Here is a 19,575-nt window from a genome sequence, read left to right on the forward strand (position 1 = left end):
AAAAATTATAAATTAATTATAAAGGAATGTAAAATAATCGAGGACACATGCATAGCACGTGGATTTCTACCGTTTTATTTTTAATCTCCGGGGCAACTAGGCGCACGAGACTGTGAAAGTTAAACGAAGGATAATTACCGGTTAAGCCCAGAAATTACGACGTCTCTCCGGGACAGAATCAACATTCGGTATAATACTTCTGTTGTTACAGCTACTAAAGGCGCAGCATGTGAGAGAGTAAGAGAGACAGAGAGAGAATAAGCATCGAGAGAGATTTAAATTCAGCAACGTACAATGTTGCCACCTGCTCGCACACTGCTGTCAAGAGTTGACAACAGTGTGTCAGAGGGCATAGGTAAATCTGTGCTCGCGCTAGCGAGCCACTCCGAGTCTGTCTTTGCTCCGCTCCGTTTCGCGAATAGACACTCTGCGATTGCGATTATTGAGTGCGAGGGTTGCGAGGTCAACCGAACCGAGGACAATCCGCCCGAGACCATCTTCGCGTGGGTTAGAACGGCCGTGCCGGCCACGTACATCTGTAAGTGCTAGTTCTTATCAACTCTCGCTTACTCGGGCGACTTTAAGCCTCCTCTCTCTCTCTCACCTCGACTACATGCTGGTAGCTGGCATGCGCCCGTCTGGCGCGCTTGTGTAAGCCAAGCACCAATAAACAGTTAATCTAAATTTTACAATAATCCGCGAGTGTCATTGACTTTTCCTCCTTTTGAATCCACGTCCTGAGTACTACTGTCACCGCCGCGTGTTCATACGTCTTTACGTCCGTGCGCAGATAGATTATAGTCGGTAGAATTTAGTGCCTTCTGCACAGCCGATGGAATCGGTGAATAGTAACATAAACAACAAACAATTTAAAATAATAATGACGGCCGAGCTACGTTACTACGCTGAGAACACTAATAATAGAATGGTAATAAAAATACAATTAAATTTACCATAAGTTCCAATACTTGTTCTTTCTTTTCATTTGGCGATGCTGAATTGTACAGCCAAATATTAAGTGTCACTTTAAAATGACTACTATCGATATTGGAAACAGTAGAATTGTTGAGACCATTCCTGCATTGTACCACAGTGACCAGAATTTTGAACAACTCATGCCCCATCTCATTAATGAGCGATTCAAGGCAGTGGTGAACCATTTTATGCGTATAATAATTGGATTTCCAGACCAAATTTTTTCAACAGAGTCAGATAGGGTAGGTGCATACATGACTGCAATAAATATTTCATATTAAACAAGCAAAATTTATGTCAAAGTAGAAAAATATCCAGCTATACATGTATCATACGCTTGACTGATGAATGACTAATCCAACGTTGTTTTTTTCTGGATTCTGGTCTCGCATGAAGGCTCTGTGACACCAGGGATGGCATCAGGTTGCACCAGCGTCTAATGAAACTTTGGTAGTCACAACATAATCGATAAACTCTTCTCAGTCATCACCTCAACCGTTGCAAATATTAAATGCATCTTAACCTAACATCTTGATTTTGGAGCTCTGTGTGAAAGGCAGACTGTTCACTCGCCAGTTTTGTTCAAGTGTGCAATAGCTTCTGTACAAGAGAATAAGTACAGCGATGGTCAAGAGTAACAAGTACGCGTACACTGCGAGGATTTATGCACAGCTGTTTACGTGCGCCTAGCAGAACGCACTGCAGAAGAGCGACTCGCGCTACGGACTATAGAAATTTATTTTCTACGCGCCGTGGTCTGAAGCTAGCCATTCGGTGCAACTTTCTGCACTTCCGGTTGCCATCCCTGAAGCGAAGTGCTTCAATAGTTCAATAACTGTCACAAAGAGTGGGAGGCAGTCGGTCCACCTCTATCTTACATGTACACCGTGGGCGGACGGTATGTTCAGATAACATAGAATGAAGGCCGTGACAGCTAAAAAAGCATAGAGCACAAATACAAGGCACAACGGATTCGTGTGGCGCTGTGCATCGTTGTGTGTTCTATGCCTTTCGTAGTCGTCCTAATCTATTGTAATCCAAGATCAAAATTGGAAGAAAAATAATTACATTTTAACACAAATAATTGAAATAAAAATAATAACATGAGAACAAATTGATATGTTTATTCTCAGATAAGTAAATAGTTGAATAAATTAATTAGTACGAGAGCCATAGAACACACAACGAAGCACAGCGACACACAAGTCCGTTGTGCCTTGTGGTTGTGTTCTATGCGTTTTTAGCTGTCACGGCCTCGACTGTTACGTAATTATACCGTCCGCCATACTAGAAGCGCGAATATTCAAAATAAAAGAATAAAATCTAGTTTCTAATATAACTGACAATCTTTCCTCGATGTTTTTCCGCACGAATCCGAGAGATGCACTTTTACTCCCTTTACGATCCTTTTTGCCACCCGTCATAAAACGTGCGCAGGGATTTTCCCAAGCGCACTAATCCTTAGGACCTCAGCACCCGAGCCCTCTGCCTGCAGCACATCTGAGTCCTTACCCCCCCCCCCCGCTTTCTCTCTCTCTCTCTCTCTCTGGCGCTGCGATCACGTGAGTACAGCTGCTTTGCCTGCTATCTCCTGTTTTCACGTTCTTTTACTGCCGCACGCTGCCTCCGGGCGTCTTCTTTTATAGAGTGTTGCACGCTACTAATTGCAACCTTCAGGCCAATTAATAAATTGCTGGAGGCTGCATTCTACTCTTGCCTGCTTTTTCCGAGAACATCTGCCGTAATTTTCTAACCTCAAAACACCTCGCACGGTTTGGCTCTTTTCCCGCACGGCTTTCTCTCAACGTTTCGACCACCTGTTGCCATCTAGTGAGCAGACTGAACACCATCGCGGCGCCACTCAGTTTAAGGTCGGTAAACGCTCTCTCTTCTCTCACCATTGCTCCACCTAGAGGTCAGATCACCAACTGCGGTGAGAAACAACGAGATGAGCACAATGAATGCGGGAAACGACGATGCGGGATACGAGACCTGCGGAAAATGCAATAACAGCATTAAGAACAAGGCCCCTAAGAAATGTGATATATGTAACACACATTACCACTCCAGGTGTGTTACATTCACATCTTCAAAGGTCAGAGGTAAGGCGGTCCTGACCTGCGACGGCGCGATTTGTATGGAGGAAGTGGAGAGGAAGCAGGCCAAGAAAAGGCTTAACTCCTCGCAGCTCAATCTATCGCTGGCAGGGCCTAAATCTACATCTAAGCAGGCAACGACCAAGCCCTACAGTTCTGCACCACAATCTCGCGCCCCATCTCGAAATGGATCTCCTGCTCGTCAAACAACACCCTCGACGATCGAGAGCTCCCTTAAAAATATCCTAGAGGCTCTAGCTGACATCCGTAAGAAACAGGAGGCATCCCTGAAGACTCAAAACGAGATGGCGAAGAGGATGACCGAGATTGAGCAAAGGCTGGCTCCCCTAGAGCAGAGGCTCAAGGCCCTTGATGACCTGCCGCAGCTTACTTCTCGTATTAATCATGCTGAGAAAAACATCAGTGAGCTGCAGGCAAAGCTAGAAGACCTGGCATCGAGGAATCTTGCTATCCCGCAGCCAACCAACAGGAGTAACGGCACACCTCACGACGGCAACTACAACGAACTGGCTCACCTCCGCAGGGAAATATCCGTCATCAAAAGGCAGCAGGAGCACACCAACAACGACAATGTCGTTGTGATTACGGGGCTCCGATACACTGAGGAATCCTCATTGCGGCTGCTGGCTTATGCGGTGCTCACTGCGCTGGACCCCACAGCTGCTCAATAATAGCTGCGAAGGCCAGAAAGCGCAAGCTCCACACAGCGGAGCTGGATGCAGACCTACTGGAGGAAGCGCGAGCCCCAGCTCCAGACCACCAGTGGCTAATCAACATCAATCCGCTCCTTCCCCCAGAGGTGCACAAGCTGAGGGTCAGAGCGCGGATGGAGGTCAAGAGGAGGGAAGGATGTCGTACATACGTGAGGAATGGCAAGCTCTACATCCGCCTCAACGACAACCGCGCCGTCGTCATCGAAACCGAGGAACACCTAGATAATTTTTTATCTCGGGCACCACCAAACAACAGCAACAACAACAACATCAACTAAAATACATACACCTCATTCCACCCAAACCACCATCATCAACTTCATCGATCGCGAAATCTTCACACTCCAAGGTAACTCTGTCAGAAGGACTGCGGGTCTGTCACTTCAATGCGAACTCTCTCACGGGGCACATTGAAATGATAAGACTCTTTTTGTCTACTCGTCCCACTTTTCACGTAATAGCTGTAACAGAAACCTGGCTCAATGATAAAGTAACCTCGATTCCCACACTGACTGACTATACGCTACACAGACGAGACAGAAACAGAAACGGTGGAGGAGTGGCCCTCTACATCCACAACACGCTGACTGCTACAATAATATCTTCATCCGACGGGATCTGGACGGGAAAGCCAGGCTACCCGGAGTATCTCTTCTGTGAGATTACTGCGAAAGGAGTCCCACCTATTTTCGTGGCGGTTGTGTATCGGCCACCACACGCGCCCTTCTTACAAGGAAACAATTTCATTGAACAGCTGAATAGTCACATGCACAACTAATCCACGAAAGTTATAATGGGAGATTTTAACGCAGATCAACTCTCCTCCTCAGAAGATGCCAAGTTCATCAAGGCCCTCATAGTAGAGAACTCCCTCAAACCGGTGCCCTATGGTGCTACGCACCACAAGCAAAACTCTGACACATGGCTCGACCTCTGCCTGGTCGACGAACAGGATTGCCTAATTTCACACTGGAAGACTGACTCACCATTCATAAACGGACATGACCTCATTACGGCTACACTCGACGTGCAAATTCCACGACAAGCACCTAGAACATACTCCTATAGAAATTACAAAGGCATCCGTGCTGAAAAACTAAACAACTACCTCAACACATGTGACTGGTCTACAATCGACACATCATCCCTTGACGCATGCATCAACACTCTCAACACCAACCTAACAAACGCCATCAATCAGCTCGCCCCATTACGGACTGTAACGCCAGGACCCACACGACACCCGTGGTTCACCTCGGCTCTTCGAGACCTTGTGACTGAGCGGGACAGACTATACATGATATTTCGCAGGACACGTCATCCTCGAGATCAACTTCTTTATACACAAGCAGTAAATAACGCACATAAGCAGGTCGAGGAAGCCAAACTGAACTACTATCACTCACGACTATCAAACATAACAGATGTAGGAGAAATCTGGAGAGAACTCGAGAAACTTGGAATCACCACCTCCAAGGAAACCACTCCATCTCGCTTCTCAACAGATGATCTTAACAGATACTTCAGCGGGATATCCAATGATCCACTCGCCCCTTCTGTCGACGAACAACTGCAATCACTTGATAGTCTGGAATATCCTGTCCACTTCAGCTTCAGTGAGATTACGGAATCGGACGTGTTGGCCGGAGTTCAGCATTTCACCTCTCAGGCCAGGGGAACTGATGGCATCCCACAGGTTGTTGTCTCCAAGGCCATGCCAGTACTGGCGCCCATATTATGTCGTATCTTTAACCTGTCCTTGAGCGAGTCATGCTTCCCCTCGGACTGGAAAAGGTCACTGGTGCGTGCACTCAACAAAGTCAGTTCTCCAAAATCCACTACTGACTATCGTCCGATCTCACTCTTATGTTTTCTATCCAAGGCGCTGGAGTGGCTGGTACATAGGCAGCTTTCTCATTACCTGGAAACTAGGCTCTTCCTTGATGACCTACAGACAGGTTTTCGTACCGGTCACAGCACACAGTCCGGCTTAATAAAGCTGACTGATGATGTCAGGCTTGGAATAGACAAAAAGAAGGTCACACTTCTTCTTCTTTTTGATTTTAGCAAGGCGTTTGACACTGTGTGTCACGCCAAGCTCCTTAGAAAGCTAACCTCTTTCGGCTTTTCTAAGCAGGTCATCCGATGGATTGCATCTTATCTCACGGGCAGACGGCAGGCCGTCATTGGTGACGACAATCAACTATCCTCTTACCTTCCGCTCAATACGGGAGTCCCACAAGGATCCGTACTGGGCCCTCTACTTTTTGCACTGTACGTCAATGACATAAGCCTCTGTCTGGACGTGGATATTGCACATCTGATCTATGCGGATGACCTGCAGATCTACACCCAGTGCCACCTCGAGGATCTTGACTCCTGTTCCGACAGAATGAGAGCTAATGCCGAGAGGATAAGGTGCTGGGCTGGGCATAACAACCTAAAACTCAATGTCCTCAAAACTAAGGCGATCGTCCTGGGCTCGCCCTACTATATCAATGCTCTACCTACAATGGCTAACACGTACATCAATATAGGGGGAGCCCGGGTTGATTTTGAATCTTCTGTGCGCAGCCTGGGGGTCGTGCTTGACTCCAAACTAACCTGGAAAGAACACGTAACACAAATGTGTAAGCGTGCTCACTCTCTTATGTATAGACTATACTTTTTCAGGAAAAGCACGAACCTCGGTCTGCGTAAACACCTCGTCCAGGCCCTACTGTTCCCGATCATAGACTACTGCTCACTGGTTTACTGCAACTTGACACAAGAACTCGACATTAAACTACTAAGACTGGTTAACACAGGTATACGTTACATCTATGGTCTTAAGAGGGGCGAGCTGCAATGGTTCACCACTGCCGGACGTAGGAAGTACTTTGCGGCCTGCTTCTTGCGAAAGCTCTTTAACAATGCTAAATCATCTTATTTAATTGCCTACTTTGACTTCCACGTCGCACTCCGTCCTGTGAGGGGTGAAGCGATACCGCTAGACATACCTCCTTTCTCGTCGGAGGCGCTGAGGAATTCATTTCACATAATCGCCGCATACGTTTGGAATTCATTACCCTCACGATTACGAGACATCATACCCATCAATCATTTCAAAAGTGAGCCTAAAAAATACTTTTTTAGCCTTGAAAATTCGTAATTCGTAATCATCCTCATAGCAAACCAAGCACTTACCTCTCATACAGTCGGCCTATTGTCGGTCTCAAGCCCGGAGAAAACTCAGAGAGAAAGTGTTGTTAATAATTGTAAATTCGTCCTCATTTAACAAATCATAATCGCGCTCTTGAAATCGAACTATAAGTTCTAAAGACGAAACGAACCGACCTTATATTTCCGGACGCGGAACGCGGGAGGAAACCAGACGTTTCATGACACGCCGTTGTTCCTTCTTGTTTCTTCCTGTTCCTTGTCGCTGTGGTCTCAGGTCTGTGCTGTTTTAGCTGTCCCGGCCCTATTCTTCTCTCGTGCTTTAACCTCCATAATTGACACTTTCAAAATATTTGGCAATACAACAAAACATTCTTTTCGATTTATGAATTTTTAGAGAATAATTTGAGATTTCTAAGAAGACAAAAACTGTAGACAAAGATAAAATAATAATTACACTTTTCGCATTTTTTCTAACATAAAATCAATAGTTTAAAAATTAAAGAAATTTATGATGAATATTATGAATAATATTCTTTTCTATCATAAAACGTTTATGCGAAATAGATCTTTTGTTTCAAATTTCAAAAATGTTTGTTTTCTTAATAAACACATACCAACAAATACAAAGGTGAGATTCATATTAATTTTAAAAGATATTAGATATTTTACACAATCAATTATGGGGATGTCGAAGCCTTGCTGATTGGTCAAAATGTTCTGATTTTTCTAACCTCAAAAATATTTTAGATTATAAATACTAAACACGATGTTTTGAGATGCATATTATAAAACTGTACATTCACATAATTTGTAATTTAGACAAACAATAGGAACTATGGAGCAAGGTGTAGGTGACGATGTTAGTGAGAATCAGCAAGATGGCTTTCTCATCTGTTATTTTATGATAACATTTGTTTAACAATTGAATCAATAAAGTTTCTGTGTTCCAAAGTCACTTACACAATAGCAAACAATTATTAATTAGATTTTTCTTAATTCAACATATGATTACAATCAATAAAGTTCACTTAAACAGCCCGTTAATTATTCCCCAGTGTAAATGAAAAATATGCCAATCTGTGCCAAAACTGTGTCAAAGCTGTGCCAAAACATGAACATTTTGGACATTTAACATACTTATGGCACATTTTGGCACAGTTTTGGTCCAGTGTGGCATATAATCAGTTTGACATAATTAGTTTTACTACAATTATTTACTCAATTTTTGTGCATTATGGCACAGTTTGGCATGATATTGGCAGTTTTCCTCGATATTGGGCCAATTTGGCAATATATTGGCACAGTTTGGCATGACATAGGTACAGTTTGGCACAGTTTAACATGATTTTGCCACAGTTAGTTACAAATCAACACATTTAAGTGTTCGATATAAAATTTTGTTTAAACAGAATTATTGGAAAATAAAAATTTTGGCGCTCACAACCAGAGTTTTATTGTTATCATCCGGATGGTAACACCTATTTAGGCCCTCATTATGTAAATTTTATGAATTTTAATAATTCTAAACAACTTCCATAGTGAAAAAAATTTGTGTGCCAAATTATGCCAAAACTGTGCCAATATTGTGTCAATCTGTGCCAATATTGTGCCAATCTGTACCAAACTGTGCCGGACACTGAAATAAAATTCGCACAAATTTTATTAATTTTCAGTATGACAAACTGTGCCATAAGTGTGTCAAATGTTCATGTTTTGACACAGTTATGCCAAAATTTTGACATATATTGGCACAGAATTTTTTTCCACTGGGATTTTTAAAAATAATGAAAAAATGAGGTTTGTTGCTTGAGTTTTAGGGAATAAATAATTAATCATTTTTTCCCTAGGGGAGAAAATAGCTAATTTTTCCCTGCTATAATTATATGTTTTTCTAAGTTTTTACAAATTTTATATAATTATTTAAAATTAAACTGTAAACTCAAAAGACAACAACTCTATGTGCACAACTTAAAATGCATGGTTACATGCGCTACTTTCAGGCCCTTTCATGCCATTGTTGTTGAAAATACGGTGTGTACCATTTAAAGAAAAGTTATTTTAGACGGGTGAGATTTTTTTAGCACTTGCCTATCTCTTGGGTACCTTTAGTGCCCTTGAATCTAACTCGTGCAGAACACCTCACCATTGCTTGAAATAGCCTATTTTCTCTCCTTGATGCACAATATACTATCATATAATTAATAGCATTTTGTAAAACACTATTATAAATTTTCCCTAGTGGAAATAATTGGGTGTGCCAATGTATGCTAAAGTGTGTCAAAGTGTGCAAAATGTGCCAAAGTGTGCCAAAGTGTTCAAATTCGGAAATTTGTTGCACTTTGGCACACTTTGACACACATGGGTTTTTCTGAAACAAACATCTCTTTTTTGACAAAGTATGGCTCAGTTTGGCACGGTATGGCACAGCATGGCACACTTTATTACACTTTGGCACACTATGGCACACTTCGGTAAACTTCGGTACAATGAGATATATCCTGCTGCCCACACGCCAAAACATTGCTACTTCACGATGCTGCCATATCGACGGCACGCATGGAGCTTGAAGTCTCAGTTATAGAACGTAACAATAAATAATTTAATAAAAAAAAAAATCTAGCATCGGTAAGACTTGAACCCGGATCCTTTGGGTTAGTAAGCTGAAAGTGTACCACTGAGCCACAAGTACTTGTTACAGTTAATACAAAAATTTAAACTCATGTACTTCAAGCAGCTTTAGATACTTAGTACTTTTACAATATTAATTAACAATTGCCCGTAATTGCCTTAAAGCTGATGTCCGCCGTAAATGTTGGAAAAACATGCCTCAACAGAGGAATCCGTTGGGAATACAAGTTTTCCAGATTTCATGCAAAAATTTTCTAAGTCCTCAATTTCTGAAAAACCCATGTGTGTCAAAATGTGCCAAAGTGTGACAGAGTATGCCAAGGTATGCCAAAGTGTAATAAATTTCCGAATTTGAACACTTTGGAACATTATGGCACACTATGGCACACTTTGGCACATTTTGGCACACTTTGACACACTTTGGCACACAATCCATTTCTACTAGGGTTGAATAAAGTATACAAAAATGTACTCAACAGTATTTCTTCATTGTTAATCAATGTAAATCCATGTAAACACATAAATCTATGTAAATATGCAAATATTACAACCAAGAAAAAATATGTTTAAGTTGTAAGAAAATTGTATTGTTATGTGTACACGCTGTATATGACAGTATATGACAGCTAGTTCATACTGGGAGCGTTGCCCCTAATACTGATTCTATACTTACCTGCTACTTATATTTTTTTTTGCAGTCGATTTATAGGGATGTTGAATCTTTAAAAAAGTGAAGTGATTAAAAGTTACAAAAATGAATTAGTTTATTCTAATGAATCGAGAAATGTAATTGGTTAATGGCAGAGCTATAGCTAATACCTAAAAACTTACCATGATTAGTTGTTTTAATGGCGCTAAATTAAAAAATTCCAACCTTGAAATATAGCATGCAAGGAGAGTGCTTAAATTACCCTAGTAGTGTTTATTTAATCATCTATTTTTAAGTACATAAAACTGACATTTGAATTTTTTTTAATTATGAGAAACTTTTAGTATTTTTATAAATTAAATAATAATAAGTGATTATTATTAAAGCAAGTTTGTAATTTATGCACATCTCGAAAATTGATCTAAAAAAATACATAAAACTACAGTATCCGGCAGTTACCTTTAAGTTGCAGCAAATTATGTGGTTTTAGTCAATCAGCTGGCTTCTTACCTTCCAGAATGTTGCTACAAGTACTATCAATATTCTTAATTGATCAAAAAATTATATTATTTATATGTGAATTTCATATGCTTAGTCTTTAGCAGAGAAATTGCTGTTAATAAATTATGAATAAAAAATATGAAAGATAGAAATCTTTCTTCTGTTATTGATAAACTGGTTAAATGTGGCCTTTCTCTTATTCTAAAGTAAGAGTAATTCGCGTGAAGCATGGTTTTTGGATGTCTATGTCCTGCTTGGTGGCACCACCGCCACATTTGAAGCATATAATAAGGTTACCTGGTAACAGGCAAGTTCAAACTGGAAAATGCTTTATACATTTATTTAAAAATATACAAAAACCATCATAGTAAATGCCATCATGGAGATATTCGAGTCTATTAATTATGTTAATGATGGAAGTAGGCCCTTTGCAGAAGGATCTAGAATCTTCAACTCCAATCACATATTATTATGTGAAAATTGCAATACCTTAAACAAAGTTGATAAATATTTTGCACTGTGTGTTTGCAATCAACCTCTAAGCTCATTGTACTTGCCAAGCTGGTAATTCTGGCTCTTGTATGCACATGAAGGTGTGTTATTATTTTAAAAAAAGTAAGTAATCAGAGTTTAGGTTTACAGAAATTTTAATTTTAATAAAAATTATTATTTTTTAAAAAAGTAAAAGGTTAGGCGAGTTTGTATTCCGAAAAATTATTATGGATGTTAGTGACGTAGCATGTCATACATATTTATTACGACAATTTGTGAAAATTAATTGTGACTAGTAGCCACTAAATTACAGATAAAAAAGAACTGAGATCAATTTAAAAAAGTCAAGTTTATTATATATAATCATAATGAAGATGAATCAAAAAATTGTTTGTTCATCAAAGAGTCTATTCCATTTCTAAAAGGGAGATTGCAATAGTATCGAATTGAAGCTCTTATAGAGCCAATTCAGACCGTTATCAAAAAATTTCATTGGTAGGTACAGTGGAAATAGGGAGCAACTTCAGAGAGTTCAACAACAACAAAATTAACACGCGCAAAGCCAATTTCTAGTTAACTTAGAATTTAAGTTATATAATGATTAATTACGGACAACTTTTAAGATACTTACTACGTAACTTGCCATGTCTGTTTCATTTTACTTATGGTGTTGTCTATTATTCTAACTTCTTTGTGTATATAAACTTTATAAAATACTCATTTCAATACAATGATATATTACACCGGCACACAAAATATCAGTGAGGGTGAGAAAGCGGGGAATTGTAAAAAAATAATATTTGGACGTGACAATTATTACTAAATATATTGAAACCACCGCGAATCGTTTTGGATTTAATTGCCGGTTTCATAAATATAATTAGAGTTGCATAAATTGTTATAAAAATCAAGTTATGAATACATTTTTTGGCAGTCGTAGCACTGATATTTCAAGTGGTCCGCATTCCATGTTCCAACTGTTCCGTCGGTTTTATATACGAGATCAGCTGCGCTACCTGGTCAGCTGATCAAATTTTATAGTCAGTATCAATAAACATGACTTAATATAAATATTGTAGTTTAAATACCTGATAATACTATTAGATTTGTAATGCTGTGCATTATTTGTATAGTGCTCACTTAGTTTTAAATGTCAGATAACTATAATTACTGATTATATAATGTCTTATGATTGTAAATTTATGAGAATTGATTTTTTGTGTTTTGTGTATGTTATAGGCAAACGGACGTAGATATTCCTTCCTAAAATAAAAATAAATTGATGTACATAATTATTCAACCTTCGTTAGACTGCGGGTAAGACATTAATTTTCTCCTTGTTTATTGCTATTGAGTACAAGATTTGACAAGTGAGTTCCAAGTATCCTAGATTACAGTGCAAATATGAAGTCTTTTCTAGGGTGGACAAGGACAAAAACAAAAATAAAGATAAACATAAAGATACCAAAGATGACGAAAATAATACAAATTTGAATAATAAAAAAAATGATCTGAATAATACTGTAAATAATACTGTAAACAACACTGAAGAATGCAATACTAGCGATAACAGTCCTGATAATGCTAATAATGTCAATACTGATGATGATAATAATGACATAGGCAAGAATGAAGACTCGAATACTAATTACACGCACATTAATAATAATCTTACCAACATTTATGTATCCCTTAAGGAAACTCTTTCTACTTCGACTCCGACCGTCCCTGCTAGCAAAATTGCTGATAGGATAAGCGCTCAAGCAAAATCATTGGCGGATATAAGTGCACTTCACTACTGTTCAGTGCCATCATCAATGCTTGACCTTTTTAGCAACCAGTTTGAGCTCCTTGAGAGAACAGTGGGTAATCTAAGGACTCTCTTCTTGTGGGAAAGCTCGATGCCATTAGTCAGAAATTAGACCCTGGCTCAGCGGTACCATAAATGATCGATAGACTGGTGGATAGGGTCTCGTCACTTGAGGAGAAAATTGTAATGCAAAACTCTAAGCTGGAAGAGTTGCATGATGATCGCTTTCTGCTCTCACAAGAAAATAAAATACTTGAAGAAAAACTGGAGGAGCTTATGCGAGTAATGCTTAAAGTAAAAACTTTTGTTGATGGTGCTCGGTCTAGCTATGATGATGACAATTCTAGTTCTAGTCTTAGTAATAGTACCGGTGGTGATGCGAATAATAATAATAATATATGTAATAATAACGATTGTGATGTCAATGCATCACGAGTTTTCGTTTCGCTTAGAGATATTGAGTCCGTTGATGCGAATGGTGGCGCGGGCGCTTCCACGTCGACTGATACAGACGATTTTGAGGTCTGTAAAAGTCGACGCCGCATTTGCGGTTGCAAGTGTAGTGTGAGGTTTTGTGATTACTCTGCTGACGGGCGATCCTCTTCAACGGACCGGTTGAGCAGTGGTGAGTCTACCACAAAAATAATTGTTTCCAACATTTTTGATGGTTCTAAACAAGAGCATGGAGACGTGGCCCACGCAATTCTCAGCACCGTTTTGCCCTCCGTTGAAAGTTTCTGTGTTTTGCTTCTCTGTCGTATATTATATTTGAATATTTTATTTTTTATAATAATAAATTGAGACACATGGCGCAGGAGTGAAAGGACTGGAAATCTAAATAAATGTTGCGTGATGCGTAAATCTCAACGCATACTCAACGCCCAGATCTGCGCAAGCCCGCGAAACGCGAATACTATATTGAAAAAGAAAAGAAAAGAAAGGAAAAGGAAAGTACCCTCCCGTATGCGTTTGGCTTTATTAGTGAGGAATTTATGACTACTTTCGATGAAGTAGTAATGACGTGTGTCCTGGGGCAACCCATTGGGGCTTGACGTAGACAGCCCAGTCGGACGGCACACAGCAGTATTTTTACACCCGTAAGGAGGCTAGTTAGTAAGGTTAATTCATATGCCGGAGACGAGCTGTTGCTTATCTCCCCCAGTTTGGGCTTAACGCCTGATTCCTGGGTGCACGTTAGTAATAAAAGATAAAAGATATCCTCGGAAGAGGATAACCCGTTTACCTAGACCAGTCGGGGTTGCAAACTCATATATGTATCAGAAATGCTCCAGTACCCCGTGCCTCCTAGTTGAAGGTCTCACGAAGTCTCTCGGTCACGACGTCTTGAGCGGTATGCGGGAAAAGGCGCTGCGGCGTAGTGTGCTGAGTGAGAGTCCAAGTGAGAGTGACAATGGCTTCCGCACGACGCGAGCATGCGCGAGAACGTGGCGCACGACAAGATAAACTCGGTAACGCATTTACATATACGCAATGCTCTTACCGAGTTTATTCAAGCGCAGACGCGATACGAGAGCACCCAAAGAAAACCGAAGCGTACGCGGCATAAGAGAGCGACCCGAAGCGAGAAAGTAGGCGGGGTTAGCGCGCACTGAAGTACTATGTACTGTCAGCTCTCGCGCCTCAGTACAGGCCCGTACCTACAAAAAATAAAGGCTAGAGCGCAAGTGCCCGAAAGGTTCTGACTCGGCGACGAGACAAACCAAAATCTCAAATTTTGCTCCCACACATCCATGGAGCAGCAATGGCCGGAAATTGGACCTTGCACCGTTGCAAGGGATAATATAGTATCTACGCGGTTGCTGCGTGCAAATACGAATACAATGACAACTGCAAGCGCCGGAGATAAGCGCGAAGGAGTTAATGCGAGCGAAACACAAGATCATTGGTCTCAATACACGGCATATCAACATCTCGCATATGCCTTCGGAAACGAGTAATATCATGGTACAAAGTAACATCTTTATAAATGAAATGTTGAGTAAAAAATTATTTTTGCATTATAATAGTCTGAAAAGTTTAGCTCACGGTCTTGGTTTCAAATACGTTTGGCATAAAGGCGGTCGTTTCCTACTAAAAATGCAGGATGGGAATTGTCACATTCGTTTAATACTGCAGCTGACCTGCACGTGATTGCTGCATCCTATGATTGTGCAATAAATACAAAAAAATGTGTAAATAGTGGTAATGTGAGAGATGTAGACGTGGCTAGCCTAGACTTGCAGACGGTGACTAGTGAGAAGACTAGTGAGAATTGACTCACTCACTCACTCACTCACTCTGCTCCTGTCACCCCTCCACGACTGGTTGAGGGCGGGTTTCCTTAACGCTACCTCTCTCTATGCGCATATGGGGCTGTTCCGTCAATTCCTGGACACTGCTCAGCCCTCGTATCACATTTTCGGCGTGGCTGAGATGCGATTCGGGCATGAGGTCGATAACGTGTTTGTTCGGATAGATGGGTTTTCGATTATGAGGCAGGATAAGAATAAGCGTGGCGGAGGAGTAGCTCTGTATGTCCGGAATGACTACAAAGCTATACTACTGTGTTCATTACCTACACAGATCGAAGGAAAGCCGGGTATTCCGGAATAATTTATTCATAGCGTTCAACAGGGCATCCTGATGCCGATATTCGTTGTTGTAATTCACCGTTCACCAGGTATCTTTTTAATAAATTCAAACTTTACCGATGATTTATGAAACTATTCCGTAGGATATGATTGTAGGATAGTAATGGAAGTCTGAACGCTAACATGTTATCGACCTCACGCGATGCTGAGTTTTTCCGAGAACTCGCCTGTGAAATGAATTTAAAGTTAGTGAATCATGGCGCGACACACCACGTCATCAGTAAAGATTACATCATGGATATCATGTCGGAAGCCAGAGAGGGTGGCTTTACTTTTCGTGAAGTTACTTTTTCGGATGTTGTGCTGGCAGTCGCTCATTTCTCGTCGCAAGCAAATAGTAAGGATGGGATACCCCAGAGTGTCATAGCGAAATCTCTACCAGTTCTCGGATATCATCAGGTTTGTTCAATGCTTGATTATCAAGTGCTTTCTTTCCTGGGGCCTGGAAGGGGGCTCGTTTAGTGCCTCTCAAAAAGGAAGCAATTCCATTAGCTGTTACGGACATTCGTTTAATAGCACTACTGAGCTTCTTTTCTAAGGTCCTGGAAAAGATAGTATATGACCAGATCTCAAAACATCTAGAGTCACGGAAAATTCTTGACCCTTTCAAAACCGGTTTTCGACGCAACAACTCAACGCAGATGGCACTACTAAAGTTGACGAAGATATAAGGACAGGGATTGACAAACAGTTACTGACCATCTTACTGCTTTTTGTCTTTAGCAAGGCGTTTGAAACAATATCCCCTTCGAAGCTACTCCGTAAACTGATCGGGATGGGCTTCTCTAGAGCAGTAGTTCTGTGGGTTAAGTCATTTATTACAGGACGTAACCAGCGAGTGGTTACTACATCTAACGGAAAATCAGATTGGCTAACTACCAACCTTGATATCCCACAGGGCTCTATTCTGGGACCTCTCCTGTTCAGCCTTTACGTTAATGATCTCAAAGACGTACTGACTGACTTTGAGAGATCAGAGAGACTGGAAGAACTGTTGATGAATAGTGTCGCGCATTTGCTATACGCGGACGACCTGCAAACCTACACTCAATGTACAAGAGTAGGTATAGATTGGGTGGTCGGTATAGATGGTCTGTTGGCTGTGGCGAGAGCTGTGTCGGGGTGGGCCTCTGATAATGCTTTGCATCTTAATACTGGCAAGACTAAGGCTATAATTTTTGCTTCAGACTATAATATTAATCAACTGCAGGGGTTGAACTTGCCTGGTATTGAGGTGCGGGCATCTTTGTCCCATTTGTCGACACGGTAACTAACCTTGGTTTGGTCATGGATTCTAAATAACCGTAGAAAGCGCAAGTTGATGCGGTTAGTCAAAGAGTTAACAGAGCCCTTTATGGACTAAGGTTTTTTCGATCCTGTACCACTGAGGCGTTACGTAAGCAGCTGGCAGCTGCTCTTGTTGTTTCTCACCTAGATTACTGATCTGTAGTGTACCTTGATGTGTCCGAAGAGCTCCAGACACGACTACAGAGATTGCAGAATGCATGTGTGCGCTATATATGTGGTGCAGGGAGGCGCGAGTATATTACTCCCTATAGAAAGAAACTGGGCTGGTTAGATACTAGGGGAAGAAGGGCGTACTTTGCGGGGGTGTTAGTGTATGAAGCTTACTGCATGGGGCAACCGCAGTACAGGCTGCGACCCTCTTTAAAAAAAATCAGTATAGGACTTTCAGTAGGGTGTCCAGGGATATTTCGGTTCCAGGAACGCGAACTGATGTGGGGCTGCATTCGTTTGCTGTGTACGGTGTGAGTCTATGGAATTCCCTTCTGCAGGGTGTGCGAACTTTGCCTTCGCTGGCTGAATTCAAGCGAGCGTTGCGTAAACATCTGATGCGCAATTATCTGTGATGCGAAAATTATGTACCTGCGATATTATATATTGTTAACTGTGATTGTAATTGTAATGATGCGATGGAATAAGTGTAATAAAACGTGATATTGATATTATAATAAGAAATAAGAAGCATGCAATGTACGAACTGTGATATGACTGCTGTGTTATGCAGCTATTGAAATGCTAATTCGACTAAACAATCTGTAATACTATGTATATTTTGTTTTTTCAACCATGAAAATAAAACATTTCTATTTCTATTCTATTCTATTTCCATTTCTTTTTTGCAAAGTCTTACATTGATACCGTGGAGGGCTGTCAGAGAAGTGTAATATAAAAAATAGTCGAGAACAGTATTATTTCAAAATGCGTTTAACAACTGATGACAAGTGGTTCATGAAATTGAAAAAGCTCGCAATCATTTTGAAATCAACTTAAGGGGGTCCGAAACCCAACTTTTACCGACTGCTAAAAGTACGAGTGCTTGGCAGAAAATGGCTTGAAACTAAAGAAGTACAATGAATTATGAAAAACCAAGAGATAGTTGTCCTTTTATAAACATCTATCACAGTGCCAAGTTTCAAATAAGAATATTAACACATTAATAAATGGCATTTGTAGGAAAGCAGTAGCTGAAGCGCGAGTATGCTGAGAATTTTGCATATGCACACTGCAGTTACTGAATTTCGTTCAAATGCCATTTATTGATACGTTAACTAGCGCGATTCACCTCACTCCTAACGTTGCTCGGTTAAAATATATATTGGAATAGTAATCGAATTCAAGTTTTGTTAAGATCTTTTTTCCTACTGTCAATTCCGAATAGGGGTGGAATTAAAAATTTTTAATAATAAAGATTTATTAAAAAACTGAAAATATTAAAAAACTATAACAGTCAAAAAAACCGCTGCCCATTCTTTGGCACTTAGTTTTCTCCAGCAAAATTTATAATTCCAATAGTTACAATATTTTTCGAATATACAGTAAATTAATGATTTTTGAAATACTTTCAATCTTAATTATTTTACTGAAGAACCCGTCACAATATCAAATCATATAATTTTCATGAAGAAATTTAAACCTCAATATTTTAAATACCATAGGGTCCTCATAACCTCATAAAATCATGAATTATCTTAAAGCATTCTGAACTTTAGTTAGCGAGTTTAACAGAAGAACGTTTAACAAAAATAGTAATTATCAGTTTATAGTTATACAGGGTATACATGGTAAGAGACAAAAAATTTGAATCCAGATATCTTTTAAACTAAACGGTTTTATAAGCTGCAAAAAGAACCTAGCCGAGGTGATCAAAAGATTGATATTTTCCCAAAATTTCAACTTAATTAAACGGCTTTTAACTCCCGTAATCGTACTATATAGAAAACCCATTTTTTTAGTTTTTGATTTTTAGCTTGAAAACTAGTCATCAAAATGGTTTAACATTTTTACAGCAAACAGATATTATCGTTTTTTATTGTCATACAATTTTTAAAAACGTTTGACGATTTAGTTTTAGAGATTTTAGAGTATTTTTTTTAAATCACCTTTTTTATCATAAAAATTGAACGGAACGGTTAATCTGGAAAATCTTGCAGGAAAAAATAGGAAATTTTATGGTCTTTTTTAAACACTTATAATATAATGCGCGCGCCGCGCCGTCGCTGCGTCGAATTCCTTCTCTCGCGCCGCTGCGCTCGCCACTCAATATATACAGATATACATGTGTGTTGCACGCTCTCCCCGGTCTAACGCTGCTTCTGCTGCTGCCGCTCGCTGGCTCGTGGCGCTGCTGGTATTATGCTGCTGTGAGCTCAGCTGATCCGGAGCGTTTGAATAAAGAGTGGGGGAGCGCGAGGTTTTTTTTTACATGGCATTTGGAACTCGAAAGTTCATCGCCTCATCTACGCAAGCCTTCCACGCTGCCCTATCTTGTGTCAACCCCACCCAAGATGCACCTATCCGATCGACACCCACCCGTCCTATTTCTACTAGATCCGCTTTTACGTTGTCCTCCCAT

General features: G+C 40.3%; 1 protein-coding gene and 1 long non-coding RNA gene across 10 annotated transcripts in view; one reads left to right on the forward strand and one right to left on the reverse strand.

Moving 5' to 3' along the window:
• Positions 1-978: 978 nt before the first annotated feature.
• Positions 979-1,621, reverse strand: LOC116415967. Its single transcript, XR_004226500.1, has 3 exons — positions 1,499-1,621; positions 1,311-1,411; positions 979-1,233 (listed from the first exon to the last, which is right to left on the reverse strand). It is a non-coding gene; the product is annotated as an uncharacterized LOC116415967 (long non-coding RNA).
• A 5,627-nt stretch (positions 1,622-7,248) lies between these two features.
• The window catches only part of Cox15 (COX15 homolog, cytochrome c oxidase assembly protein), a 206,735-nt gene continuing 194,408 nt past the window's right edge, over positions 7,249-19,575 (forward strand). For 4 of the 9 annotated variants that reach the window (XM_031928538.1, XM_031929622.1, XM_031929264.2 and 1 more), the window contains exon 1: positions 7,254-7,595. Coding sequence is in view for 1 of the 9 variants with exons in the window: in NM_001190931.1 (NP_001177860.1) it covers positions 7,476-7,595 (120 nt within the window). In the remaining 8 variants the exon portion in view is untranslated. 9 annotated transcript variants of the gene reach the window in all.

The sequence above is a fragment of the Nasonia vitripennis genome (assembly GCF_009193385.2).
Source record: "Nasonia vitripennis strain AsymCx chromosome 1 unlocalized genomic scaffold, Nvit_psr_1.1 chr1_random0002, whole genome shotgun sequence".
Lineage (NCBI taxonomy): Eukaryota > Metazoa > Arthropoda > Insecta > Hymenoptera > Pteromalidae > Nasonia > Nasonia vitripennis.